General features: G+C 64.4%; 1 protein-coding gene across 17 annotated transcripts; it reads right to left on the bottom strand.

The window, feature by feature from the left end:
• IGF2 (insulin like growth factor 2) lies at window positions 354-27,588 on the bottom strand. Of its 17 annotated transcripts, none has more exons than XM_021080621.1 (6): window positions 27,197-27,588; window positions 19,551-19,743; window positions 18,059-18,290; window positions 6,067-6,229; window positions 4,013-4,161; window positions 354-3,755 (listed from the first exon to the last, which is right to left on the bottom strand). In XM_021080621.1, exons 4-6 carry the CDS (start codon window positions 6,221-6,223, stop codon window positions 3,516-3,518), a joined length of 546 nt encoding a protein of 181 aa, XP_020936280.1. In that variant the 5' UTR covers window positions 6,224-6,229; window positions 18,059-18,290; window positions 19,551-19,743; window positions 27,197-27,588; the 3' UTR covers window positions 354-3,515.

The following is a 27,596-nucleotide window of genomic DNA, read 5'->3' on the forward strand; positions in this document are numbered from 1 at the left end:
GAGTCCCAGGTGCTGGCAGCAGAGGCATTTCATCCCTCACCCATGGGCTCCTGGAGAAGTCCCCTGGGACCCCTCCTGTCCCCAGTCTTTGAAGATTTGTCCCCTGAAATGGTCCCATAACCCCCCACTCCGCCAGAGTGGCCAACACCCCTGCTGAGGCCTGCAGGTCTCAGGCTGCTCCCCCTGCATCCTGTCACCGTAAGGGGTCCAGAGGAGGTGTCCCCACCCCGAGTCTTCCTGCCAACCCTCCCGCCTGCCCTGCCCCCTCCCCAGGGCTCAGACCCTCCCCGCCCGCCTCCCTGACCAGCTACGACCAGGAACGCAGAGAAAAGAGCAGAGGACTCGGGACAAAATAAATTTAAATGCTTTATTGGGACTGCGAGCATTAAAGGTTAAAGACAGAACCCCAGCGGTGGATTCTGCCAGAAGTACCAGCATGTTAGGGGCGAGTGGAGGCGAACACGGCCGCGAGGTGGGCTGGGCGGCCGGCAAGGTGACACTCGGTGGTCTGCACGTGGGGGTCCTCGGCGATGCTGCGGGGACCCAAGAGGGGGTCCCGCTGAAGACGGACAGGGAGCCTCAGGAGGAGACAGTTGGAGGGCCACCAGCAGGGCACGGAGGTCAGAGGGGGCCCGGGGTCTGATGGTCGCGACCCTTGGAGAGCTGCTCGCTGGGGGCACAGAGGAGGCTCGGCCGACGCCCCCGGAGCCCGGCAAAGATAGCCTGGGGTGCGTGGGCGTCCGGCTGAGTGGGCAGAAATTTGGGGCACCTTGCGCTTTGGATCTCAGGCCAATCTGTTGGTCTCCAATGGGGACAATTTGGTTCTTTAGGCTTCTGTCCAATGGTCCGAATGGCCCACTCCCCGGGCGCCGGCCAAGGGTCCTCTGTGCCTCGGGTGGGCTGGCACGGACCGCCCCCAGGGTCGTGCCAGCCCCGTCACCGGGGCCCAGAAGCTTCGGGCCTCTAGCTGGCTAGTCGGGCTGCTGTGCAGGGGGGCTGCGCTGGGGGCAGAGACGGGGGTGAGGTAAACCTCCCAGCCGCCCGGGGTCCCTGCCGCAGCCCTAGGCGCCGAGACGGTGGCTGGGTCGGTACCGCCAGACCCGAGGGCCTCGGGGCCCGGGTGACCCCAGCTGTCGCACACGCTCGCAGCTCTCTTGCTCGGCAGGGCTCATCCCTCTGGACCTCTCCTACTGCCCCACCTCACCCCGCCTGGACCCCAGGAAGCCCCGCAGAGCTCCGAGCTTTCTGGGGGCCAGACGGGGCGCTGAGAGGCGGGCGCGGTGTCAGCGAGGGGTGCGGAGAGGACTCCCAAGTGCACGGAAGGCGGCCACCTGCTCCCGCCCGACGGAGCCCCTCACTCAAGCCTCTGCAGCCCCTTCCCCCCGGCCGGTGGGCCAGCCGGGGGCCCCACCCTGGTGGCCACCGAGCACCTTCCTGACACCTGGGGAGACACCTCCAGGCCCCCTCCTCCACCCCTCAGGACCCCCGAGGACCAGCCACCATCCCCGGGAGCCAGGCTGGGCAGCAGCCGTCTCCATTCCCCTGACATCTCTGGGGGGCGCAGTGGCTGGCGCCCCCACAGAGGCTCCCCTCTCCACTCCACCCAAGCGACAGGGACAGAGCAAAACAAAAATCAAATCAAGGGCGATAAATGGCGGAGGGCAGGACAGCGGCTGGTGCCGCCAAGGTGACGGATGGTGGCTTCGTGTGCTCCTCGTCCTTCGGTCACCGCCCCCCTGTTACGTGGGGTGGGGAGTACGTTTAATTTGGTGTTGAGCGCGTAAAAAGCTAAGGAGGGATTAAAAAAAAAAAAAAAAAAAAAAAGGAAAAAAGCCCCAGGAGAAAACAATCAAAGGGGGGGATAGATCAATTGGCGTCGATGTGGGTTCCTGATTCTACCTGTAATTCTGCAAGTCTCCTCGTCACTCCTTCCTCCTGACTTTGTGTCCAAAACCTTGCTGGACCACTTCCGACCCCGGAGCACCCCCCACCCAGCCCGCACTGCCCCCCACCCACCCCGCCAACCGCCAGACTTCCCACGCTCCCCATCACCTTTGCCAGCCTTCTGGGGGCCCCCATTTCTGAGAGGCTCCCCAGGAGGCTGGCAAAGATGATCCCTAGGTGTGCTGGGGGTCCCCAGATCTCACAGAGCACACCCAGGGGGTCAGGCTACGTGGCAGGGCATGTCTCACTGGCTACAGCCATCTCCAGTCTCGCCAAACCCATCCCCTACTGGGCACGATGGCAGGTGCATGGGTGCCATGCCGGGGGGGGGGTGTCTGTGGGGGCTGTGGGGACAGGCGCCGAGAAGGAGGGGATCTCTCCCGTCTCGGGAAGATGGGACCGCCTGCTGAGCCCTGGGACACACCCTCTCCCACCCTAGGGCACATCCCAGGGGAAGGGAGGAGAGCACAGGACATGAAAACCTCATCTCTCATCTCGGGACAGCTTTGAGAAGAATTTGGGACGGACCGGGGTCTAATCTACATAGCTGGGCTCAGGGATCCCACAGAGAGAGAGAGTGTGTGTGTGTGTGTGTGTGCGCGCGCACGTGTGTATGCACGAGTGTGTGTGTGTGTGGATGCGCGTGCGTGCGTGTGTGTGTGTGTATACGCATGAGTGTGTGTGTGCGCGTGCGTGCGCGCGTGTGTGCGTGCGTGCGTGCGTGTGTGTGTGTGTGTGTGTGTGTGTTTCTGCAGGGATGCGTGTGGGTACAGGTGCTTTTTAAGTGGGGACTGAGATGAGAGGTCTTGGGCTGTGCGGGGGGCCAGTCATGTTGTACCTGTGCAGGTTTGGGTTTCTGGTTCCGTGCTCCCCTCCTCTGATCTCACGGGGTCTCCCAGCCAACTCCACCGCGGTCTCGGTCATGGGACTAGAGAGAGGACGGGACTGGGTCCTTGGTGCCACACCGCCAGTGGCCGGCGAGGGTGTGGCAGGAGGAGGGAGATGGCTGTGAGCGGCGACAAGCCTACCTGCAAATTTTGGTCCCTTCCTTTCTCTTGGATGATGGGTCACAGCCAATTTAACTCAAGGTCCGAAAAGAAAGAGAAGGAAGGGGGGGGCCAAATTCTTTTATTTTGCCAATTGTTTTTAAGCCAATTTATTTTTAGTATTTTTTTTTCAGCTAATTGATATTTTGGGTTTTTTTTTTTTTAAAGCTAATTCGCTTTTCTGGTGTTTTAAAGATGCCAATTCGTTTTACGGGGGCTGATTGTATGTGGGTGTGGTTGAGGGGTTCAATTTTTGGTATGTAACTTGGGGATAATTGGGGGCATAATTTGGGGGGAGATACAGACCAAGCCAATTGGGTTTGTGGTTTGGATGCCCTCGGCCCGATGGAAGGGGCCGAGGAGAGACTAGCCTGACATGGGGAGGTTGGGGCACGGGGCCCGGGGCGGAGATGCCCGCAGACAGAAGGGTACAGAGATCTCAGAAGGGGGACCTGATGGAAGCGGTCCCGGTCGAGAGGAGGTCACGAGGTGGATGGTGGCACCGCAGAATTACGACAATTTGGCTCACTTCCGATGGCCGGACGCCTCGGGAGAGGCGCCCCCGTGGGCGGCGGGGTCTCGGGTGGGACGGGCGGTCAGGGGTCGGTGACGCTTGGCCTCTCTGACCGCCTCCAGCTCCTTGGCGAGCGTGCGACCCCGGCGGGCGCGCAGGAGGGCCGGCAGGCCCCTGCGCAGGCGTTGGGCGGACTGCTTCCAGGTGTCATAGCGGAAGAACTTGCCCACGGGGTATCTGGGGAAGTTGTCCTGAGAGGGGAAGGGCCCGTCAGGGGGGGGCCTGGCCCCCCAGCCCCTGTCCCAGAACAACAACCTCTGCGGGGTCCTCCTGCCTGCCTGCCCTGCGACAGAGCGAAGACTGCCCTGGCTTCTGGCCAGGGTCCCCAGCGGGGAAGGCCCCTCTGGCAGCACTTGAAGCCCAAGAGCCGGCTGCGCCCCGGTCCCCCGGCTCAGAGGAGACAGCCCCCCCCGGGGGGGGGGCGCTGCCGAGAGAGGGGCTGCCTTACCGGAAGCACGGTCGGAGGGGTCGACACGTCCCTCTCGGACTTGGCGGGGGTGGCGCAGTAGGTCTCCAGCAGGGCCAGGTCGCAGCTACGGAAGCAGCACTCTTCCACGATGCCACGGCTGCGGCGGTTCACGCGGCTTGCCGGCCTGCCTGGAAGTCCCACAGGACCAAGGGGAGGGCACGTCAGCACAGGGGCCCCGGGCACGGACGGTGCCCCCAGCCGCCCCGGCCCCCGCCCTCCAGACAGGACGCCCGGTCACCTTGCGGGGACAGCCAGCCTCGTGGCCTCGAGCAGAAGAAGTGAGAGTGGGGTGCACAGGGGCCCCCCGGGGAAGGAGAGGGGACAGCGGGGGTGAGCGGGTGCGGGCGTGCTCGGGACCAGCCCCTGGCCTCTTGGCGCCTCCCTCCCCGTCCTTAAACCGGGCCCAGCCTCTTGGGCCTCGACCCAAGGCTGTTTGGAAAATAGGTGGCCGTGGCCCTGACCCGAAGGCCAGCGGGGACCCGAGTGCGGTCCCCAATGGATCAGCAGGCGCCTGGGCAGCCTGCGGCCCCGGGACCCGGAGACACAGGTGGGAATGGGAGGAGGAGGAGGAAGACGGGAGGAGAGGAGTGAGGACCAGCAGAAACCACGCCCTCCTCTCTTCCCGTCCTCGCCCTCGCCTCCGACAGCTCCGACTCGGCTGCAAGGAAAAGGCCCCAGCCCAGCCCGCCGCCACCGGGGGGGGGGGGGGGGAAGCCCCTGGTAAGGGGTCCTGGTAAGGGGTCCAGAGGGTCGGGAGCTCAGCCCAGCCCTCCTTTCGGGGAAGCCTGGCACGAGGGGGCCGCTCCCCAGGCCCAGCGCCAGATTCTATGGTGCCACTCCCTGCCCCCAAACGAGGCAGGAGAGAGAGGGCTCAGAGGCCAGGGCAGGCAGGGGCCTCAGAAGCATCAAGAAGCAGCAACGCTTTTTACAGAGAAGCTTTGGCATGCCAAGATGGGTGTTTTCAGCCCATTTCAGAGGGTGGGTAAGTAGAGGCTGCAGAAGAGGCTGCCACATGGGGAGCGATGGGCGGGGGTGAGCCTCGCGGCCCTTGACAACTTGCCCCAGCCACGTCCCCCACCCCCTCCCGGCCCCAAGCGCGGCTGGCTGAGCCCAGGGGGAGCACACACTCCCACCTTCAGGGTCAGGCTGGGCCTGCCCCCAGCCTCCCCATTGTCCCGAGGACTCTCTCCAGGACGCCCCTGACCCATCCTACAGGTAAGGACACTGAGGCCCAGCCTGCTGGGAGGTGCAGGCAAGAGCCCAAGGGAGGGTCCACCCTGCTCCCTGGGCACAGACGAGGCGGGAGCGGAGGTCTCCGCGGGCCCAGCCAGCCAGCCTCAGGAGCGGGACGGGGGCCAGAGAGAAAGATGAGGACGGCAAAGCACTCTGAGGCCAGCAGGCGGGCACCCTGCATGGCGGCCCGCCCCACCCATGGGAACCCACCCAAAGCCCAACCCCAGGGAGGGCAGCGGTCACCTCTCGCAGATGCCGCCAGCCACACGCGCCTTTATTCTTATTGGTTTTCAACCCATCTTATTCCACTTTCAATCCAACAGTCCATGAACCCATGCCCACTGCCAAGACGTCAGGCACCACAATACCATGGGTGAATGTCAGTGCCTGCAGCCCTGGCTGTGGGCAGGTCAAGGAGGAGCAGGAGGGGACAGGCTGTCATCCTGTGGGGCCTGCCTGGGCCACCCCGCCCGAAAGAACCCCTCGCACGCCTGCCACTCACGGTCTGCCTCCCCACCCCGTGCCACCCGTCCCTTCGGTTTCCCGTTTCGAGTCACGCTGCAGGAACGTCAGGGGGTGTGAGCCCCAGCCAGGCACATGGCAGGTGCCAATCACTGCGCACGGCCAGGGCGCCCCCGCTCTGAAGTCTCAGACCCTCGGAGGAGAGGTCCTCCCTTGGCCGCCCCCCGCCCCCCGTCCCCCACACCATCCATCCCGAAGGACCCGCACAGGTACCGGGGCAGCACCGATGGAGCACCTGCTGTGTCCGCCCCGCCCCCGTGCCCCGCTGAGCTACTTACTGAAGTAGAAGCCGCGGTCCCCGCAGACAAACTGGAGGGTGTCCACCAGCTCCCCGCCGCACAGAGTCTCACTGGGGCGGTAAGCAGCATAGCAGCACGAGGCCAAGGCCAAGAAGACGAGCAGCACGAGCAGCGGCTTCCTCATCGGGATCCCCATTGGAATCTGGGGGCAAAGACAAGAGGCGTGAGCCCGCCGCCCGCCACGTCCAGGGCCAGGCCTCTCCTGCCACCCGCCCAGCCAGCATGTCTCAAGAGGAGGGGGCCTCTAAGGGATGAGGACCTGCTCCAGTCGGAGACACGAAGCCCCGCCGGCTCCTCCCCGAAAGTCCAGCTGCGGCTTTCGAGCACGGCTGCGCCCTTCGTCAATCATTTCAGCCACAGAAGTGAAAGGCGCTTTCGTGGCCGAGGCAGGCGGGACACAGAATGGAATCCCACCCCAGAGCGAAGAGCCGCCGTGGGTGAAGCGCGTCTCTGGTGGGGACCGGGCCGGGAACTTCACATGGGGGTCGCTGTCCCCATCTCCCCATCGTCATTACTGCAGGGGCTCGGCCACACCCGGAGCTGCGGGGGCCAGTGCTGGACACTGGACCTGGCCTCCGTCCTATGATGTCATGGGGGCGGGGCCAGCACAGGGCAGTGGCCACACCTCGGGCCTCCCAGCACCAGCCAGGATGGCAGAGGGCCCCACCCCACCACGGGGCATGTACATCCCAGAGGACCAGCTGAGCAAGGCTTCCAGAAGGACCAGCCCCCCACCCCCACCCCATCCCCACCCCGCAAAGCAACAGGGGGTCCTGCTGGACTAGTCTCTCCTCCCCGCCTCCCCCACTGCCTATCCCCCGAGTCTATGGCTGAGCGAAGCTTGGGTCGAGGCCCCGGCAGAGAGCTCATGGGTCCCAGCCACACTCCCAGGGGGTCCGAATTGCCCCCTCTCTCGATTGCAGTCTGCGCTGGGCATCCCAAACACACCAAAACCAAAAGCCTCCTTTCCCGGCCTCAAACCACACCCAGAGTCAGGTCCCTCCAGGACCACCAGCGCCCCCTCTCCACTTGGGGTGCCAAATAGCACCCCGGGAGCTGGAGAGAACAGGTCAGGCTACCTGGAGGCCAGGCCCCAGGTCCCTCAGGGCCCCGCCTGGGACACACCCCCTCGCAAGGCTGTGTGGCTGCAGGCCTGGAGCTAGAGAGCGAACCAGGCCCCTTAAGAGGCTGAGGGCCTGGGAAGGCACTTGGGCTTCTCTTTAGACAAAGCAAGCCACCCCTGTGCTGCTCAAAGGCGGAAGCCCCCTGGGCAGGCAGGCCCCACCTGCAGACTCCTAGCAAAGACTCAGGTGAGAGCCCCTCTGAGGGACACAGTCACGGCCCCTGAGCCTGCGGGCACCCTGATGCGACTGGAAGAAGGGCCTGCCCACGTGTGTCCCTCCCAGGCTGCACACCCAGTGAGCACAGGGGCACCAAAGAGCGTGACCCTTCCCGGCTGCTGCGGGCTTGGCCCATGGGGACTTTGATGCAATAAATCGTGTGGGAGAGGAGGGGGCTGGAGGAGGCACAGTCTCCCGTAAGCCCCTGACGCGCGGGGCCAGCTCCTCGAAGGCCTTCGGAGGGCCACCTCCCTCACCTCCTCCCCCCCAGCCCGTCTCCCGCCACCCCACTGCTGCCCCCTCCAAACTCTAAGAACAAATGTGGTCAGCCAGTGATTCGGGGCCGTCCGAGCAGCAGCTCCATCCTTCCGCATCCCCCAGCCACGGAGCGTGGGGTCCAGGCCAGGGCAGCAGCAGAGAGAAGACTGGACAGGAAGCATGCAGAGGTGCGGGCCAGGTGAGCACACCGGTTGGGGGGGGCAAGGGAGGGCAGAGGCGGGGGTGGGGTGGGGGGGGTGGGGGGTGGGGGGTGAGGGGGCTGAGGCCCGAGGCCGGCGCTCAGCAGCCGGCAGGCGGGAGCAGGAGGGCAGCAGGTCTGTGCTCAACAGCCTCGGTTACCTGCTGCAGCTGGACAGGAGGCTCGCTGGGGCTGGAGGAGGAGGAGGAGGAGGAGGAGGAGGAGGAGGAGGAGGAAGCTGGGAGGCTGCCTCAGAGGAGAAGCTAATGTCCAGTTTGCAGGCTGGTCAGTGCCTCAGCTTTTATGTCTGAGCCGGCTCCTCCCAGCCCCGGCTCCACCCTACCCCCACCCCTCTCGCACTGACCACTCCCCCCGCCCCCTTTGCTCCCGCCCCCTCCCTCCTCCCAGCCATTCGCTTCTCTTCTGCACCCCCAACCGCTAGCCCCACCATCTCCTAGCAAAGTACCATGGGGGCGGGGGGCTCGTCCTGCACGCAGCCCCCCCCCATCTCAGCACAGGGCAATGGGGGGGGGCAGGGAGGGGGCTGCTTTCCACCTCCTTGTATGGAAACTTCCATCTGCCCACTGGGGCAGGGGCAGTTACCCTCGCTGGGGTTGCACGGTCCTGCCCTTCCCAGCCCTGGACCAGGCCCTCTCCCCAGACTCCTGGTTGGAAATGTTGGGGACGGGGAAAGGGAGGCCGTGGGGTGGGGGGGGCGCTGCAAATGTGGCGTCTGGCAGGACTCTTTTGCCAACTCAGCCCCCCTCGCTCCATCCTGGCCCCGCCCACCCAGTTTTCCTCTCCGTCTTGCTGGCACCGAGTCAACATACCAGGGTGGGTTTCTGAGCTTTGCGCCCTCCTCATTACACAGCCCCCCGCCCCCGCACGGCACAAATCACAAACTTTCAGCAACACCCCCCTGCACCCGCAAAGCGACCAGGAAGTCGCCTCGCAGCAGCTCACACCTCCCTTGGCACTTCCCAAAGTCCCTGCCCCGGCCCCCCCCACCCCCTCCTCCGCGGCGCTGGGGAGCGCGCAGGGTTCGCCACAGGGAATGTGACCAAGAGCCCCCCACCCCGCTCTGCCCGGGGCCCCGCCGCCGCCCCTCCCGGCCCGGCCCGGCCCGCACGCCGCTTACCTGGAAGCCGGCGCAGGGGCCGCCCGCCTCCCTGCTGCGTATCGCAAACCGAACAGCGGGCGTTGGCCCTCCTGCCGGACACTCCTCTGCCAGCGCCGCTCTGGCCGAGTCGCTGGGGCCGAATGTGCGACGGGGCAGAACGGGGGGATGGCTTTTTTTGGGGGGGTGGGAAACTCGTCTGATTGTTTGGGGAGGACGGGCCGTCTGCGGGCTGGGGCGGGCCAGATGTTGTACTTTTGGGGGGGGAAGGGGATCGGGAAGTGAGGTCAGCTGTTGTATCAAGGATAGAGGGGGGCAGAGATAGTGAGAGACACAGAGTGAACGTGAAACGGGGGGGGCCGAAGAGAGGGCGAGAGAGAGAGAGAGAGGACAGCGAGAGGCGGGCAGGCTCACAGCGGGAGAGGAGAGCGGAGAGAGAAACAGAAAGCGTATAATTAATCCACTTTGGGACGGCGAAGGCGAGAGGGCGGGCGTGGAAGGGGAGGGAGTTGGAGGCAAGGAGCTGGGGGGGCGGGAGGGAGCACAGGGAAGGCTGCGGAAGAAGAGAGGGCCGGGACCAGAGGCCGGAGAGGGGCTGGGGAGCGCAGAGAAGCGAGGGAGAGGGCGCAACGTCGGGGGCCGGGGAAGGTGCTGAGGGGGGCGGAGCGGAGGCGTCACCCGGGCCGCGGGCGCCCAGCTCGGTTTGGGCCGACGGAGCCCTCGGCCGTCGCGAGCCCGGGCCTCGGGGGTGGGGGGGCGGTGGCGGCGGCGCCGGGGCCGCTCGGGACGCAGCGAGGAGGGGGAGCGGCCAGGCTGCGCGCCGGGGAGGGCTGGGGGGGAGCGCGGGGGATGACAACGCCGGCGGCCTGCGAGCCGGACTGCCTGCGGGGGGGACCGCCTCCTCGGGCGAAGCGGGACGGGCGTTGAGGTAGATGAGGAGGAGGCGGCGGGGGATCCGCAGGCCGGCGGAGCGCGGCCCCGCCGACGGCGCCCGAGATGGGAGTCAGCAGCGTAGCGACGGACGGCGTCGACGCGGGGCCGCCAGCCGGGTGGAGGCGCTGGCGGGCCGAGCGCGGGCGGGCGTGGGCCAGGAGGCGGGGGCGGCCGGAAGGGGGGGCCGGGGGCCTGCCTGGCCTCACGCAGCTCCGCCGGAGAGCAGGCGAACTCCGGGCGCCAACGCCCGGCTCTTATAGCCGCGCCACCCTGCGGCGCGGCGCCCGCTCAGGCCCCGCTGGCCGTGCGCCCGCGCCAATGGGCGCCCGCGGGGCCCTCGCCCCGCCCCCGGACCGCCCCCGCAACTCGAGACGGGGGGGGGTGGGCTTGGGGTCCGGGGGGGCGGCGGGGAGGGGGCTGTGGGGTGCGCGGGTGCGAGATTGGATTGGGGGCAGGGATCTGCAGAGTTCGAGAGAAATCCCGAATCGCTGTACGAAAGTGTATGGGGGCCCCGTCTTAGGTTCCGGGGTGTCAGGATCCCTACATTCGTGCGCGGGGGGACGCGGGGCGGCCAGGGTGGTAGGTGTCACAAGCCCTCGCGGCGGTGCGGGCACAGGTGGCTAGACGCTGGATCCGGGGGCCCCGAGTCCCGCTGGGACCTGCGGGGTAAGGGGTCGTCCCTGGGCGCGGGCCCGGCGTGAAGCCTCCACCTGCCCGAGCAGGCGCAGCGCCTCGAGCCGCAGCCAGAGCCCGAGCGCCCCCCGGTGCCGCGCGGGAACCGGGGAGTCGTCTCGGCGGCCGCCAGGTGCCGTACGTGGGGAGGGCCGGCCGGCCTGGCCGCGCCTGCCCGAAGAGAGAGGAGCAGGGCGGGGAACCTCGCTCCAAGCCTACCTGCAGGACCGAGCTCACCGGGGCGCGTCTAAGCAGCTCGCTTTGGGGGCCCACCCAAAATATCCGGATAATGGTTCCCCCGTCCTCAGCGCGTTGGCCTTGCGTAGACGCGGGTTCAGCCCCGGGGGCCACCACGATAATTTGGGGGTCTGGGGAAACCATCTCCTGGAGAGTTGGGGCGACGTAAAAAGTCGTTGTGATTTTTACCAAGTGGAGACCACGCACAAGCCCCCGCGCCCCGCCCGCCCCCAGAAACCCCGGCCGCCCGAGTCCCTCCGAGGGGAAGGGGCCGCCGCCGGCGGAAGCCCGCGATCCGCTGGCCCCCTCGCTCCGCCATCAATCACTTCGCCCGCGCTCCGCGCGCGCCTCCCGGGATCCTCCGCCCGGCGGCTGGAGGCGCCGCGCTGCGCCGCCCCAGCGGGGTGCTCCTCTCCCGCGTGTCCCTCCTTCCCAACGCCCTGCCTGCCCCGCTTGGGGGCCGCCGAGGCGTTTTCCCCACGGTTGTGACCTTTGCAAAGAGCAAACGAAAGCCGCGCGCGTTTCAGGGCGCGCGGCCCGGCCGACGGGCTGGCCTGCAGCAGGCTCCCGCGCTCCGCTCCCGTGTCCCCGGCAGTCGCCGGAGGCCAGTGCCAGCCCCAGCGGGACGGCGGCGAGTGGGTTTGGGAGCCGGGCCGGGACACGCGAGGCGACGGGGAGCTCACCGCAAGGCTGGAGGCCCGGAGGCTGCGTCCCCAAGCGCGCTGGGAGCCGAGAGACGGAGAGCGAGCGCTCTGCAGCGGGCGGTGGACGCGCTGAAGGTGAGCGAGACCCCGGGGGCAGTCCGCAGTGTCCGGGGGCAACGCCCAGTCCGTTGGAAGACCCAGGGACAATGCCCAAATTTGGGGGAAACTGGGGGCAATGCCCAGTCGTTTTCCTGGACGCGGGAGAAGCTCTGCCTACGTCCTGGCGGACACACTGCCGGGCCGAGTGTATTTGGGGAACGCAAGAGACAGTTCCCAAGTCCGAGGAGCTCCGGGGACTTGTAGGAGACACCAAGAGGCCCAGACCCAGTGCCCGTCGTGCGCGGGATGGGGGGAGAACCGAGACCGCGGCGGGCGGGGAACAATGCCCAAAGGCCTGAATGCAAGTCAGAGCAGCCTGATTTGCAGGCAAGAGAACCCATGTCCCCGACGTGGGGACCCAAGGGAGCCTGCGTCGGAGTGGAGAACTGTGATTAATGGCTAAATTCGAGACTCCAGTAAAAGAGTCCCAGTCTGAGGACCAGGGAAATCACTCGGTGAATCTGGGGGACAGGGGATCGCGTTTAAGTTGGGGGACCCCAGCATGTGGGTCGGTAAGCTTGTGGGGGCTCCCGGACTGTGGGGAAGAGGATTTGGGGATGACCGAGGAAGTCTCAGCGGGAAACTTGGCAGAACCCGAGAGAGGCATATTCTCTAAATAAAATTTGGGGGGAGAAGAACAGCGGGCACGTTTGGGGGGTCTGAGCAGACCCTCGGGGTGGCGGAGGGAAGTGGAGGCTGATTTCCACGGTTTAGAAATCCAAGTTGGTGGCCTGGAGGCTTGTGGCCCCGAAGGACAGTAAATTCCGTAGTTGTGGTGGCTTCCTCGGGAAAAATCCTCAGGGTGCTTTAGAGATTCAAGCAACACCGTCTAAACTGGGGGCAACCTGGGCTGTGAAAAGTACATTTGGAGAACGCAGAAAATCAAGGTCATTTTAGATTTTAATTCTAAAAATTGGTTTCAATTAGTTTATTTTTGGCAAACAGGAAAAAAAACGCCCCTATTTTCCCGGGCGCTGTCTGCATTTAGGGAACCCTAGTAAGATAGGGCCCCAGTTTTGGGGATCCGTGGATTTGTTCATTAGGTAGTGATCTCTAAACTTCAGGGAACCTGGTTAGTAGCAAGGAGGGGTGTCAGCCGCAGGCCTGTAATACCTGGGATTTCCAGGACCCGGGGATATTTTTTTCGGCGGGATCTGGGCAATTTCATTTTGGGAGGCCCGTGGAAAATGGCCTACATTTAGGGGGACTTGGGGCAAGGGTCATAAAGTCAGGGGACCCATAAATCAATGGTCCAAAAAAGTCGGATTGTTTCGTGGAAGGTAAAAAAAAAAAAAAACAAAAAAACAAACAAACAAAAAACCCTGCAGTTTATTTTGGAGGACTGGCAGGCAGCACCTCAATTTGGAGGCCCCAGAAAAATAGTTTTTGAATCTGGGGGTCCAAAGACGTTCTTGAGAGTCCTCGGGAGAACTGAGGATCCGAATCTAGGTCTGGGGGAAAAGGGATTAAGACCGTCTAGGCGGTGGGTCCTGAAGAACCGGTGTCCGCAGTTGGGAGTTTGCAGTGCGGAGGGAGACCCGGGAAATGCTGACTAAGTTTGGGGTGACTCGGGGGTGCATGGGCTGCTTTGGAGCCCAAGAAATCAGTGCCTTTCTGTGACCAAAGCGTCACTTTGAATGCATTTGGGGTGCCTGGAGGACAGCGCGTAATACTTAGGAGTCCAGTGTGTCCAGTCGGAGGGGCTCCAGATTGGGAGAGGGTCTGGCGTTGGCCTGGGATTTGGGAATCAGTTCTGAATTTTAGGAAGCCCGGATTCTTGTCTGTCAGCTCCGGGGGCCCAGGGAATTTTTTAATATTCCGAATGTTATGAGGTGGAGAAAACACTCAGACTATTTGTTTACTGGGACACGCAAAGCGCTTGACATAACAAGATATGGGATCTGTGCAAGAGTTTGCTTTGGGCTTGGCTGGAGCCAAGGATACCTGGGGCATTTGTGACTTGGGGGAGCTGCATGACCCATGGTCCCTGTCATCATTAAACGCAGCTCCAATAATGGCTCTGTGTGCCTCTGGGGCCTGGGAAGCTCTGTCTAAGTTTTAGGGAACTTGATTATAGGCAAGGGAGTTTGGAGAGCTCCGGAGAGAAATGCCTCCTATCTTTGCAGCCCCCACAAAAAGATTTTTGCTCAGTGAGTTTGGGGGACCAGAAATCATGCTCTCAGGGTTGTGGAAAGCAGGAATCAGAGGGCAGAGTGCTTCTGATTCAGCAAGGGCATCAGCGCGCCCTGCGCGGAAAGCCTCAATTTTGGTGGAGGCTTAGGAAGCCACGTTCCAACTCCGAGGGTCCTGGGGCCATCGCTTCCTGTACTGGAGTTGGGGGGGGGGCTGGGGTTCTTTGTGTACAATTTAGGGACCCCAGCTTGGGGCCAATCAGTTTGTGGAACTTGGCAGATAAAGTCCCAAACTGTCGTGAACCCCAGGGAGCAGGGCTTCGCGGTGTGGGGGAGCCAAACAGGGGCGCTAAGCTTGGGTGCCCCTGGCGTCCAAAATTATGGGGACGCGGGAAAAGAGCTTCACGTGTTTTGGGGGAACGGTGCCCAAATGCCAGAAAAACACTGGTATACCTTCTGGGGAGTCAGGCACATTGGGCAGCCTCACCCCGAGACCAGGAGTCAGTGTTTAAGTTTTCTAGAGGAGGGATTGGCACTGCGGGACCTGGGCGCGAATGGGTGGGATCACACCGCGAAGAGCCTGGGAGACAATCCCCAGTGAGGTGGGGACCGAGGCCACTAGTGGAAACCTGGGAAAGCCAGTAGGGGCTCATGTGCTTTGAGGTCTCTGGAAGTTAGTGCCCGAAAAACCCACTTGTGATCTGGAGAAATGGTGAATGTATCTGGGGGACCCTGGAGCCAGGCTGTCCTTTGGGAGGTCCCAGAAAAAGTCGTGTCTGCAATTGGGAGGAGCGGGCAAGTCGCCGGGGGCCTGGAGCCCTGGGGATGCGGGGCTGCGACCGAGAGAGAGGTTAGGATCCCGGGCCGGCCGGGGAAGCGCGCGGGGCGTCGGGGGACGCGCGCGCGGAGCAGTGGCGCCCTCCCCGGGGGACGCGAGCGCTGGCCGCGCGGCGGCGGCTCCAGGCGGTGCGGGGCTTCTGCGGGTCCCCCACCCCGCGGGGCGCACGCTTCTCCTGCCACTGAGAGCGCCCCGGTGCCGAAGCCCGGCCGCGCGGGCGCCGGCTGGAAGGGAGGAAGCCGAGAGCGGCCCGGGGCGCGTCGGGGCGCTGCTCCCCGGGCGCTCCGGGGTCCCCAGGCTCCCCGGTCGGCCGCCTCCGAGGAGGCCCGCGGACTCCCCGCCGCCGCCGCGCCCCACGCGCTCCCGCGCTGTGAGCCTAGGCGAAGCCGCGGCCCGGCTGCCGCCGCGGGCAGGCTCGTCCCTGGCTCGGTCCGGGGGCCCGGGAGCACCCCCGGCGGCCACCCCCGCTCGCCCCGGCGCTCCGCGGGCGCTCTCGGGGACTTCAACAGTCCCCGGAGGAGGGCGAAACCAGTTTTGCTTGGGGAATTGAGAGAGTGGAAGGACTGGGAAAGGAGAGGAGAAAATGGGGGGGGGGAGATGGGGGCAGGACCGGCCCTTGGCCGGGGGGTCAAGCGTCTCCTTTCGTTTTCTCCAAGGGAATTTTCTCGAAAAGCCTCCCTCTCCCGGCTGCGAAAACCTGGTTCCTTAAAGGCAACTGCTGAACCCTCCCCAGCCCCAAGGCACTGCTGCCAGGAACTGGCCAGCCCCTCGGCACTGGGCAGCCTTGGGGGCAGGGGCCAGCCGCCCCAGGGGCAGCTGTGGGTTGAGGGGCTGCCAGGGAGGGGGCACTGCTGGGGAGCAGAGCGGCAGGTCCCTAGGGCCAGTACACTGGACACAGCTTGTCCCCACTGTCACCCCACAGAGGGACCCCGCTGGCAGGGGGTCCCCTTAAAGCCTGACTCTCCGGGAAGGCGGGGGTTAATGCCATGGGACAGGTGTGGGGACCGGGCAGGGATGAGGCAGGCCTTTCACATTCGCTTGGCAGGACAGGGAGACCCCCCCCCCCATGAAAAACCGTCCATTTTCCACCCAGAGCCCCAGGCACGTGGGGAATGTTCCCCCTTCAAATTCCAGTCGGCATCAGTCACCCCCGTGTCCCTTTCCAAAAACATCTGGCCTGTCTCCCCCCACCCATCGCCGCCCCCCTCCCTCCCCAACAGCCTTCCACAGTCCCCGTCCTTGCACTCAGGCCTGTGCCTATAGGAGGGAGGCCCAGGAGGGGACCTCCTGCGCTGAAGCCAGGCCACTTTGCAGCGACTCCCTGCTCTGTGGCCACGTGGCAATTTGGGGGTGGGCCGTATTTTGAAAGTGCCCTCTGCAGACCCCAGCTCCCTGGGCCCCCCGGGAAAGATTTCAAGTCCCGGAGGAGGGGCTCTGCTCCCCTTGGCCCTGCTCTGGGTTCCCCATGTCCCCTCAGGCCTGCGTCCCCGGGCTGGGGGTGGGCTGTCCCCTTCGCTGGGGCTGCCTGGGGGCATTGGTGCCAGTGGCCCTTTGGGGAGCCTCACCCCTGCTTTCTGCCCTGAGCAGGCACCAACCCTGGAGAAGCTTCTGCTGGTGCTTGGACATGCGCCTGGACCTTGGAGGTAGGAAGGCCGAGGCCACCTTGGGGTGCCAGGCTGGGCCATCAGAGCCAGGGGTGGGGGGCACGGAGGCACTTTCTCCCCGTGGGGCTGCCCGCTGACCTCTCGCCTTATTAGTCGCGAGTGTGGCTAACAGGGCAGGGTTGTCAGGGGCAGATCCAGGTCACTGCGGGGCTCAGAAAGGGCCCTGGCCACCCCTAGCCAGGACCAGTGGCCCGGGCCTCCCCAGCTTCCAGCCCCTCAGTAGGAAGGGACCTGCCAGCAACCCAAGCATGTTATGGGGTTGGGGGTCTCCGCTGCGGCCTGGCTGGCAGGAACCTCAGCCCCAAGCACCATCCCCTGGCCCACCCCCCCACCCCGGCCCTGCTCCAGCACTACCCCCCATCCACAAACCCTATTCCAACAACACAAGCGTCCCCCCAGATTCGGACTCACCCCGCGAGCCTGGCCCCTGCACCAGGCCTGCGGCCGCCTCGCGCCTGCTCCGCCAGTTCCCTCTCTGCTCGTCCTGCCTCTCCCCTCCCCGGTTTCCTCCCCCGGCTCTGGCTCCGAGCTGCCGCTCCCCCCTTCCCTGGGACCAAGCCCAGCATTTGACAAACCCAGCTCCGTTCTCAGAGTCCCCTGATCGTCCCTCCCTCACCCCTGCAGGGCTCTGCTGCCTGGGTGAGGACCCTGTTCCCACCCTGGCTGGAAACAAGGGACCCCGGCCCCCCGCCGGACACGGGGACTCCGACGGCACAAGACACCCACGCCATGTGATCGATAAACCAGAAGTCAGTCGGAAGTATGTATGGGCGGGGTGGGGGCCCCAGAAGAGGGGCTGAGCCCTGCTCTCCTGGAGGACACAGGCGTCGCCATTGCACCATCTAATGTAGAGTCTGGACTAAGACACCTTTAAGCAACGTTCTTGGCATCTCTCTCGGAGGCGACACCGGCCTGCGAGGGGACACCTGCTGGGCCCCTCACTGCAGGCCCTGAAGAGCGGACTCTGTCGCTGCGGGGCAGGTGCACGGACACGGCCCACGCCTCCGCCTCCAGAGCTCTCCGGGACCCTCTGGGGCAGCTCAGCCTGCGCTCCCAGCCCAATACCTTATCAGGGGATGGGGCGGCCACCACCACAGAGCTTGCTCCACCAGGTGTCCGAGGAGGATCTGGCCCCTGGACCTCTCTAGTCGCCCCCCCCCGCCCCCCACTCACACACAGGAAGCCCTGCCGGCTCAACACAGTGGAATCATGACACAGGGACTCGTAAGGCCCCCGAGCCTCTAGGCCTTGTCATTGTCACGTGCTGCTCGCGGGGATCAGCAGCCAGGCTTGTGACCCCGGCCACTTTGACAGATAAGGACACAGAGAGGCCACAGCACTGGTGTGAGGCCCCACAGCCAGCAGCCCAGGGCAGGGAGGACTGGGTCTCACCTGCCTCAGCTGGGCCCAGCCTCCCTGGGAGTCCCGGAGTCTCCCCAGCTTAGGAGTGTCCCTGGAACCCTCTTCTCTCCCCTTCCCGCCCTCACCCGGACCCCCTGCCTCCCCCCCACCAACCCCCTCCCCCTCCTTCTTCCACCAGGAGCTCCCCGCTGAGGACCCCGACTGTCCCTGCTCAGCCCCCCTCCGAGCCAGCCGCCTGGGAGAGAGGCACCTGGAGCCCTGCACCCCAGCTCTGCGGATGCACCCCAGCCCCTCTGAGCCCCACCCCTCCCCCAAGGGGAGATGGGAACTAAAACGGCCTGGGAGGTCTGGGCCTGCAGCACAGCTCTCTGTGCCGGGGGACACCGGGCCCTGCCCTGGGGTCTGGAGACACTCACCGCTGTGGGCTGGGTGGGCTGCCCGCCTCAGTTCTGAGCCGGCGGAGATCTCCTGGGCCACAGGCTGCAGCAGCTCACCTGGGGGCTGGGGTCTCGGGCAGCCCTGGCCTGCTGCAGCTCAGGCTGGGGGGCAGCTGGGGCGCGCGGCTGAGCCCGAGGAGATGTGGGGCCCTGGGGCTGGGGGCTGGAATCCGGCTGCTCGTCCTCAAGTTCAGGGGTGACTCTTCGGCCCCTGGGGAAAATAAAGAGTGTGTTCCTATTTGTTCTCTTTTCAAACCAAATCCGCCCCCCCACCCCGACTCTTGGGTGGAGAGGCCCGCAGGTCATCTTGTCAGACCTGGGGCCGTGGCTCCCCTCCCTGTGCCTCTGGCCCCCCAGCTCTCCTTCTTTAAATACAGGGCATGGAGGAAGGAAGGTGCCCACGGTTCACCCAGAGCTGGGTTTCCCTGCAGCCAAGCAGCAGGAGACCCTTCTGTCGGGCAGGCTGGCCCATCTGCCTGGGCCTGGGGGCTGGGGGGCCGCACACAAATGCCCTGCCTCGGGGGATCACAGACACAATATAAAAACTCTTCTCCTCCCCCCAACACTTCCACCTTGAATAGAAGCAAGGAGGGGGCCAGGCACACAGCAGAGGACACAGCTCTGCCTTGCGAAGGCGGCTGAAGGTGGCTGAGGGGGGAGATGGGCTTCTTTGGAGCAATGAACCCCTTCCCCCCAACACCAGCCTGGGTGGGCGGGACAAAACCTTCATGCACAAAATAATGCATGCCTGGAGACAGGCCCTGGCCCCACACTCAGCCCCCCGGGCAGGGGAGCGTGACGGGGGCCAGGGGGCGGCACACTGTCCGGAGGCGAAAAGCTGTACGTTTTAAGTCCCGCTGTGGGACGGGAGGGGACAGTGCCCCTTCGTCGTCCTTCTCACTCCCCTTTCCAGTTACGTGGTGGGATTTTTTGGTGAAGGGGGACATGTAGGGAGTAGGGGAGAGGGAAGCTTTGCTTTCAAAATGGTATATATGCATATAAAAACAACTCCAAAATCTCGGGGCTCTGGCCCCTCTGCACAGTGTCCTGTTTGTCTTTGGTGGCGGGGGTGGGGACATGCAGCAAGAGGGAACTTCTCACACAGAAAAACCCTGCTTTTTTACATTTGCAGAAACAGCTGTGCCCTCCTGCTGGGGGCGGGGGCACTACCCTCCACCCCTGCCCCTCCCATTTTGCCTGCTGCATTAGTGAGGGAAAACCTATTTTCCTTGCAAAAGCCTCTGTGGCTCCGGGTGGGCGTCTGTACAGAAGAGGGAAGTGTCCCCTCTCCACCTGTCTTTCCTGTCCCCTCCAAAGTCGAAGCTTGCCAGGATCTGGGGTCCTCTGGAAGCAGAGGTCCCGCCGTTCCTGTTGGCTGCCCCAAGCCCCCAGCCCACCTGCACCCAAACACTCAATGCAGCTTTTCTCACACACTCTGAGGGGGCAGCCCTAGGGAGGGCAGACCAGTTACCTGCCCTCTAGTCGCTGTGTAGTCCCTGAAGCTCCTGGGTGGTGGATAAAGAGGACGGGGGAGTCACTGGTGCCCCAGACTCTCTGCCGAAACTGCCTGGCCGGTGATCCGCTGGTTGGGCCAATAGTAGCAGTCGCCACCAAAGTAGGGGGCGCTCTGGCTGTAGTGGCCAGACCCTCCAGCCGGGTTGCCGCTGAGGAGGAGGAGGGGGACAAAGCTGAGGCTGGAGAGATGGTGAAGGGCGCTTTTAGCGTGTGCATCATAATGGGTCCCTAGAAGCAAGAGAGCCTCTCCACGCTGAGCGTGGCACCTGCTCAAATGCTAACTGAAATTAGTTTTGCCCCTCACCTCCTCATCCCCTCCATGCCCTTCCCCAAGCCCCTCCAAATTTGGGTAGCTTTGTGCCAACTTAGTGGTTCTGGGGCTGCTGGGGCAACTGGCTCTGGCACCTTCCCACGCCAGGGCACAGCATGTTACAGGGTGGAGATTTGGTCCAGCTCTAGGCTGACAGAAAGACATTTGTGGGCATGGGCATTAGCTGGAAGTTCTCCCTGCCAGCTGGGAGGTGGGACTATGTGGGGGGGTGGAGAGTGGGCAGGGCCTCAGTAGATTGACACTTGTCAGTCACTTGACACCCCGGCACACCAGTGGGCGTGGCACGGGTAAAATGGGGGCGGGGCATGATGGGGAAAAGCAGGGTTCGAGAAAGATCAGAAAAATCTTTCTTCGGGGCCTCCCAATGCAGCTGCAACACAGTGCGGTCATGTCCATCTTGCTTCCAGAGGCAGGGGACTCACCTGGGAGTTTTCTCCCTTCCCCAGTGGCACCTGATACCACCCCCTGCACCATGTGTGTGGTGCCGGACAGTGACAATACTGCAGCAAATGGCAGGCAGCAGCGTCCTGCCCACAGGCACCCCTGGGTGGGATGACTGGGGTCCACAGCCTCTTGAGCTTGGCCAAAACTCCAACTAAGGCGCAGACTCAGAGTGGTCAGCAGCTGGGGAAGGGCCCAGATACAAGCGCTGCCTGGTTAGACCAAGTGTCCCTGGGAATTTAAACTTCTTCCATAAGCCTGCAGATAGAGCAGGGGCAAAGCAAAGACTCACCTAATGGCAAAGTCACATGTAGTTTCCAGAAGGCCACCAGCCGCTACCTTCACTGCACCCCTGCACCCTGGGGTGTCCACCCCACCCAGCTTGCCAGCCAGTGTTGGGGTTTAACTCTCCCCCTCTTCCTTTGTCATTCAAGGCCCCTCCTGAATTTCCTTGCTCAGCTAAAGGGATAGGGCCTCTGGTGGGAGGACAGGGTTTTCAGTGGAGGAAAGAGTCACACTTGGGGGGACTTAAATCTAGCTGGGGGTGTCCTAAACAAAATGCAGATGCCCCAGAGCCATAACAACACTAAGGAGGGGCAAGTGGGGTGCCTCACTGGGTTCTTGGGTGGGGAGGGATGCAGGGAGGCTAAAGGCCCTGTCAGGTCCAGGGCACACAGTGGGGAGTGTGTGACGCAGCCCACAGTTCTTGGGGTGGGGAGCAGTCACTTGCTCCTGCTGGCTCTGCTCTGGGCTCTGCAGCTTCAAGTGTTCACGGCCTGTGCCCCCTACCTCTTATCTGTGCCCAGATGTCACAAGGGCTCCTTCCAGGTCCCTACGGAGAAATTTAGCTGGGACTTCCCAAACCTCCAGTGGGGCCAGGGAGGATAAAGGGCTCACCCCACGCCAGATGATGTGGTTCCATGGGCAACCCGCCAAAGGGGGGGGTCCCTAAATTGAGGAGGTGGGCAGCTGAGGGGCTGAAACGGAAGTAGCATTTACAAACCACCAATGAAACTCCTGGAAATGTGGCACCTGCCATCCCTAACACAGTATGTGGAATCTGAGCTCTGCCCTGGTCTGAATTCCCACTTCTGGCACAGCCCCAAAGAGGAACACACCAGTGCAGGGCTATTTTATTCCATCAGAACCTTGAAACGCAGAGCATTTAAGCAAAGGGAGGGGAGCAGAGGACGGGTCAGGGTGGGGAGGACCCAAGGGGGACCAGCCAAGCTGCGGTGCCCCTGAGGCAGGACCTGCAGCTTTGGGGCTGTGAGGGCTGTGACCCGCAGCCTCGCACTCCGTGTATCGTCCACGGTGGGGACACAGGGTAGAGGGAAGGAAGAGACAATTTGGGGGTACAGTGGACACATAAACCTCATTGCCCCACTGCCTCTTAGGCCTGGGAGAGGGTTATCCCTTCCTGGGGATCAGGTCAGCGCCTATTTATTCAGGAGACACTCGAGGGACCCTTAGGAACCCCCAGCTCCAGGTTTCCGCCACATGGATGCTTAAGTGGCCTCCTGCTGACACCTGGTGGCCACTTATAGAATTACAGCACACAGCCCAGAGGTCTTAGGAGCAACAGTTCGGGGCACCCTGGGGAGAGGGCTGGGTGGCAAAGCGACATTGTTCTTCCTACAAGGGGGAGGCCCCCCTGCAGTGTCGGGGTCCAGGCGGGCTCCCCACCTCTGCGCCCAGCCCTGAGGTTCTCATCTGCCCCCACCCCAGCACTGCGGAACTGATGATGAGGAACTGATCTCTAAGGGATGCCTGTCTTTGGGGGCTCCCGAGCCCAGGGGTGTGGCAGGGTGGCTGCCTGCAGCACAGGTGAAACCTGCACGCCCTCCTAAAGCATCTGCTGGTTTCTGAGAATCAGAGGAAACTGTGTTCTAGCGGTAAAATCCCACACATCACTGACAGGCTCTGGAGCAGACTGCTGGGGACCACGTCCTGACCCCAGACCCGCAGGAGGCAAGCTGAATCTGGCGCATGACACCCGCTCCCGCAGGGCTTCTCAAATCTGACCCGAGCCCGGCACCTTGTGGCCACGTGGAGAAGTGCAACCACAGCCTCAGAAAACACCTGGCTCTTCCAGAAATCAGTATTGTCATCACGATAAGAGAAGGGCCACCTCACCAAACCTTCAGAGAGGAGGTGGCATGACCCCCGTCCTGAACTCACCAGCGGTCCCCAGAGCCCCGCACCTCCTACGACCCAGCCGCCTCTGTACGGGCAGCCTGAGAGGCCAGGGTGTGGTCGCCCTGGGCGGCACACACCTCAATGTCCGCAAGGCCACAGCAGTGGGGCCGAGGGCTCATGCTGTGCAGCTCACATGGCAGTGTTTCCAGACGGGTAGAGGACTGGGCAGGAGGAGGCCTGGAGGCTGACCCGGCTCACGTCCCAGGTGGGCCCAGCCACCTCTGGGCCTCCCCGCCCCTCCCACCTCACAGGCCCAATGTGTCGGGGCCCGGATGCCCGTGGGTCGGCGTCCGTCAGACACACGTGAACACACGTTCAGCGTAATACTCTCCCGAAGCAAAGGTGTTTTTGCCCCTGACTCCCAGGACCAGGGGTACCAGAACGTTCTTTCCTGGGGCCACATGGAAAGGCAGCCTAGGGGGGTGGTAGCTGGTCCTTAGGCACCTGCCATCCCCCACCATCCCCCACAGGTAAAAGTTGCCACCTGAGAGGGCCCTGGAATTTGGGGAGAGGGAGACCAGGCAGGCCTTCCCAGTGGCCAGGGGCCTGGCAACCCCACCCCATGCCCATGGGCTGCCCCGGTCCTCGCGGAGTCGGCTCCTCTCCCCACGGAAGATGCATCAGCTGCCCCATCCATGCTGCCTGGAGCAGCACGGGCCCGGGGGCTGCCCCACGGCTCTGCGGCCCAGGGAGGGGAAGCAGCTTGCTGGAGACACACAGGGAGGCCCTGCAAGTAGCGCCCGGGGCTGCAGGTCTCCCTCAGGCTTCCTCACCTGCATGTCATGGCCGGGGTCACAAAGGAAGTTGGAAACCTGCTTGTCCTGATGAGAAGGACCTGCTGACCCCAAGGCCGCGGGCCTGGCAGGGGTCCCCACTCACATATCAACCACCCAGGCAGGGGGAGTCTCCTGGTTCCCTTTTGATGGATGAGGGGACCAAGGCCCAGAGAGGCTAAGTAACATTCCCAAGGCCACACAGCCATGGGCAACAGAGCAAGGACTTAAACCCTGGCTTCCGGGCCCGCCAACTCTCACCCTTCAGGCCTGCAGTGGCCCAGAAGGGACACTCTCGCTGGCTCCGACAGGCTGGGGGCATTCCAGGAGGACAGACGCCCATAGGACGTGACCCACTGTGTCCTCCAGAACTTGGCCGGGGCCTCCTTGGCAGCCAGGGCCTGGAGGACGCCATCTCTGCATGAACACGGCTCCCAGGGTGGCTCAGGGGAGGTGGCACAGGCGCTATCTGAACATGGCCATCCTGGGGCTTGCTTTGCCCCCTCAGCCATGACAGCCAGATGCAGAATTGACCTTCAGGTCAGGGAGCCTGCATGGGGACACAGGACGCCTCCCCCAGGAAGCCTCCCTGTCGGCCCATCTGACCTCCTCTAAGCTGCACAGCCGGAGGGAGGGGGCCCTCAGCCCCGCCTGGTCCCCGGATATCTCTTCCTCCCACACAGAGCCTGGCGTCTCTGCCGTCTCTGTCCCCACAGCAGGACCTGCTCAAGGAAGCGCCCCCAGCAGGCCACCAAGGACAGACCCATCTGCTAGGCCTCCACCTGCTACGCGCGCTCTCCCCCTGCTCCTTGAGGCTTTCTTTGGACAGGCCGAGCTTGTGCGACCTCGGGTGGGTGCCAGGGCGGGCCAGGGAGGACCGGGGAGGACCGGGGAGGGCCAAGGAGGCCAGAACATGAGTTCCGAGCCTCAGGCTCGACCCTGAGCCCCCAGCTTCACTCATCCCAGCCCCGTTCTGGTTGCGCATGGAGCTACCACGAGGACATGCCCCACAGCCTGGAACCCGAGGCCCAGAGAGGGAAGGGTCCTTCCAAGGTCCCCAGCAAGTGGGCCCTGGGTGCAGCAGGGGCAGGCAGGGTGCCCCGAGGGAGGCTGTGTGGGAACGGGGCCAGGTTCTGAAGCGAGGCTGGGCTTTGAAGAAGGGAGGCGTGTAGTTTGAGACACAGTGTGGATGCGGCCGCAAGCTGCAGGGCTGCCTGGGCGCCGGCTCTGTTTTCCAAAAACACAGATGGGCTGAGGAGGGGGTCAGAGTGAGGCCGGTGGAATGTCCCCCGCCCCGTCCCCCCCACCCCCAGGCCCACTTGGTTCTGATGGTTCAGCAGCCTGATCCACGTGAGCTGCAGAGGGTGGGGTCCCCCAAAACCCACAGGCTCTGGACTCCCAGGCTGCAGGTTTGGGGGCCCACCTCCCTCCCTGGCCAAGCTCAGAGCCCGGCCTGGCTGGGGCCCACCCTGTCACCTCCACTCCGGGGCCTGCACCCAGGTCTGTATCTCTGGGCATTCTGGGGGGAAGGGAGACTGGGGGGCAGCACCCCGCACCCACCCCTGGGGGTCCAGGGGTGCCCTCAAGATCCCATATCTCAGACTTGGAGGGTGGGGTGGGGTGGTGACAGACCCAGGCCCAGCTCCTGGTGGCAGCTTTGGGGACCCCTCAGTGGACTCCTGGAGACCGTGCCAGGGGCCTGCGGGAGGTTGGAGCCGAGTGGGCGGGCTAGCTCAGGGGGTGAGCTGAGGACCCGAGGGGCCCCCCGCCAGTCTCCACTTTCGAAGGAATCTGCCTCGCTGTCCCTGCACCCCGGCCAGAAACAACAGTGCCGGAGGGGGCGGGGGGCCGGGCGCCCCAGGACCTCGCTGTCTGTTTGTTGTTTCCACAGCTCCCAGACCCCTGACCACCCCCCCATCCCCACGCATTCTTTCTGCCCTGGACCTCCTCTCCTCCCAGCAGCGGGAGGGCGGTGGACATGGACCCGGGAAAGAACGAACCCTGGCCCAGCTGGACCCCCTCCAAGGCCTCCCGGGCCCGAGGGTCCTGTCCCTGCAGCCCCCGCCTCATGTGAGCCTCCTGGCTCAAGTGGCCGAGGCGGCTCCAATCAGAGCGAGGGGCCTCCTGGCCCGACAGTGACACCCCCCAGCCCCCAGCCTCAATTTCCCCAGGCCTTGGAGACCCTCAGCAAAGGCTCCAGCTGGGCACAGGTGCCCGGCCTCCTCCAGCCTCGGTTTGCTGGGCCGCAATGTGGGCGCTGAAGAAAGTCACCCCCAGGAGTCCCCTCGTTCCCTCCTAAACTCCATCGCCTCCAGAGCTCAGGGTAGCCGGCCTGTTGGGCACCCCCCGCAGCCCCTGTGAGTGCTGGCAAGCGGCAGCAGGGGTGGCAGAGCCCTGCAGAGAGGTCCACCTGCCGCCTGGACTTTCGGCTCAGGGCGAAGGGGAGTTTGTCAAAAGTGGGGCTTTGGCGCCCTCTGCTGGTTCTGTCTGTGAATGACCGCTCGGACCACCTTGCCTGGTGGGGACAGGTGCCCACCCAGTGAAGCACTGGCACCAGGGGTGCAGCCCTGCCTGGGTCCAGGGGCCGGGCTCCCCAGTTTGAAGACTCACAGCCTAGCTGGACACACACCAGCCGGAACTCTGCCAGGGGGCCTTTTCCAGGAACACAGGCCTCTGGTTCCTAGTCTCGCTCCTCCTTCCCAGGCTGGCCCCCACCAGACACTGGGCCCTCAAGAGCAGGGGGCTGCTTGGGCACCTTTGTGTCCACCTCCCATGCCCCTCAGGATCTGCTCCGGCCTGGAGGACAGGGAGGACAGTAAATATTTACTGCCAACAGGAGAAGGCAAATACAGCCCTAATGGTCAGGCAGAGGTGCCAGTTCATCCGTGCCAGAAGCAGATGCAATCCGGGGGGCCAGCCTGGAGGCAGCTGCACCGGCAGAATGTCCTTAGAGGGTGGGCAGCAGCGGGCCTGACCCCAGCCTCAGTCTTCCCATCAGGAACACAGTGCCACAGTGCCACACAGGGCAAGGCGCTACGGTGCCCCAGCATGGCATGTGTGATGACGGGATGCGGAGCAGACACAAGGCAAGTGAGCAGGACGTGTGTGGGGGCTGCCCTCAGCACGGGGACCCACCGCTCACGCCAGGGTGTCATCCAGGGCTGAACGCAGCTGCCGGCCACTGCCAGATGCCAGGGCAAACGAAGCCAGGTCCGAGGGCGAGGGCGGGCTGTCCTCCAGTTCCCAGAAGGGGCGGAACGTGGGCCTGGGTGGAGGGGCTGAGCCAAGGCCTGTGGGCCTGGCTTCTGCGGGTGACGGGGGATCTCAGGGAAGCAGGGCCCTCTGGGCTTCAACGCCCAGGGGGCTGCTGAGCAAGAGGCCAGGTCTGAACCCAGGCCCCAGGTGTCCCTGGGCAGCCGCCTCTCCTTCCCTGCGTGACCTCGTCCGTGGGAGAGCCCCCTCCCCACCTGTGCCAAAGCATGTCACTGGGCCCAAGGGCCGGCGGGCAAGGCTCGTGGGGAGCATACAGGGTCTCAGGGCTGGATCTGGGCTCGGGAGAAGGGAGACCCCCCACCCGGCAGGCCGAGGGCGCTGTCACACCATGACTCTCAGCCTTCCCCACCCGACGGACAAGAGTGACCCTCTCCCAAGCCCCCACTCACCCAGGACCGCACACCCCGTGAGTCCTGCGAGTGGGGGCGGCTCAGGGGCCCCGAGTCCCAAAGGAGTCTGCTGGCCCTGGGGGGGAGGGGAAGCAGCAGGGTGGTCACGGGTCTCCCTGGTTGGCAGGACCACAAGCTCAGCCCGCTGCCTCCCAGAGGGCAGCCGGACACCAACCAGTCCGGGGACCCCACGTACCTCAGCTGCTGCAGGTGCCCCTGCCTGTACTGGTGCCAATGGGGCCGCTGGGTGCTCCCATGGACAGCTCGCCACTCATCCCAGCCGCCTACCCCCCTTCCGGGTCCAGTGTCCGGCCGGCCACCCGCCTGCCCAGCCCTGGCCTCCTCTCCAGGGGCGGGGCCTGCTGGGGGCCTGTGACTTCTCCCCAGGGGTGTCTGTGTGGCCGTGGGGAGGGGACGACACAGGTGAGAGCCTCGTGTTGAGAGGTGAGCTGCCCAGCTGGCTGGGTCCCAGGCGGAGAGCCTGCTGCCACCCCTCAGGCCCACCTCTGGCGGGTGTGCAGTCCCTGGGGCCCGGGCGCCCAGCTCTAGGCCCGGCCGCCCCCAGTGCTGGCCCGGGTGGAACCTTCAGCAAAGGT

Source organism: Sus scrofa, chromosome 2, assembly GCF_000003025.6.
Source record: "Sus scrofa isolate TJ Tabasco breed Duroc chromosome 2, Sscrofa11.1, whole genome shotgun sequence".
Classification (NCBI taxonomy): Eukaryota; Metazoa; Chordata; class Mammalia; order Artiodactyla; family Suidae; genus Sus; species Sus scrofa.

Excerpts from the sequence above, each read along its gene's own strand:
- IGF2 (XM_021080582.1), bottom strand. The coding sequence starts at position 10,987 with ATGGTTTCCCCAGACCCCCAAATTATCGTGGTGGCCCCCGGGGCTGAA. Across the intron at positions 6,230-10,825 it reads CGGTGAGCTCGGTCCTGCAG|ATTCCAATGGGGATCCCGAT; the intron begins GTAGGCTTGGAG and ends CTTTGCCCCCAG. Across the intron at positions 3,756-4,012 it reads CCCCTCCGACCGTGCTTCCG|GACAACTTCCCCAGATACCC; the intron begins GTAAGGCAGCCC and ends TTCCCCTCTCAG.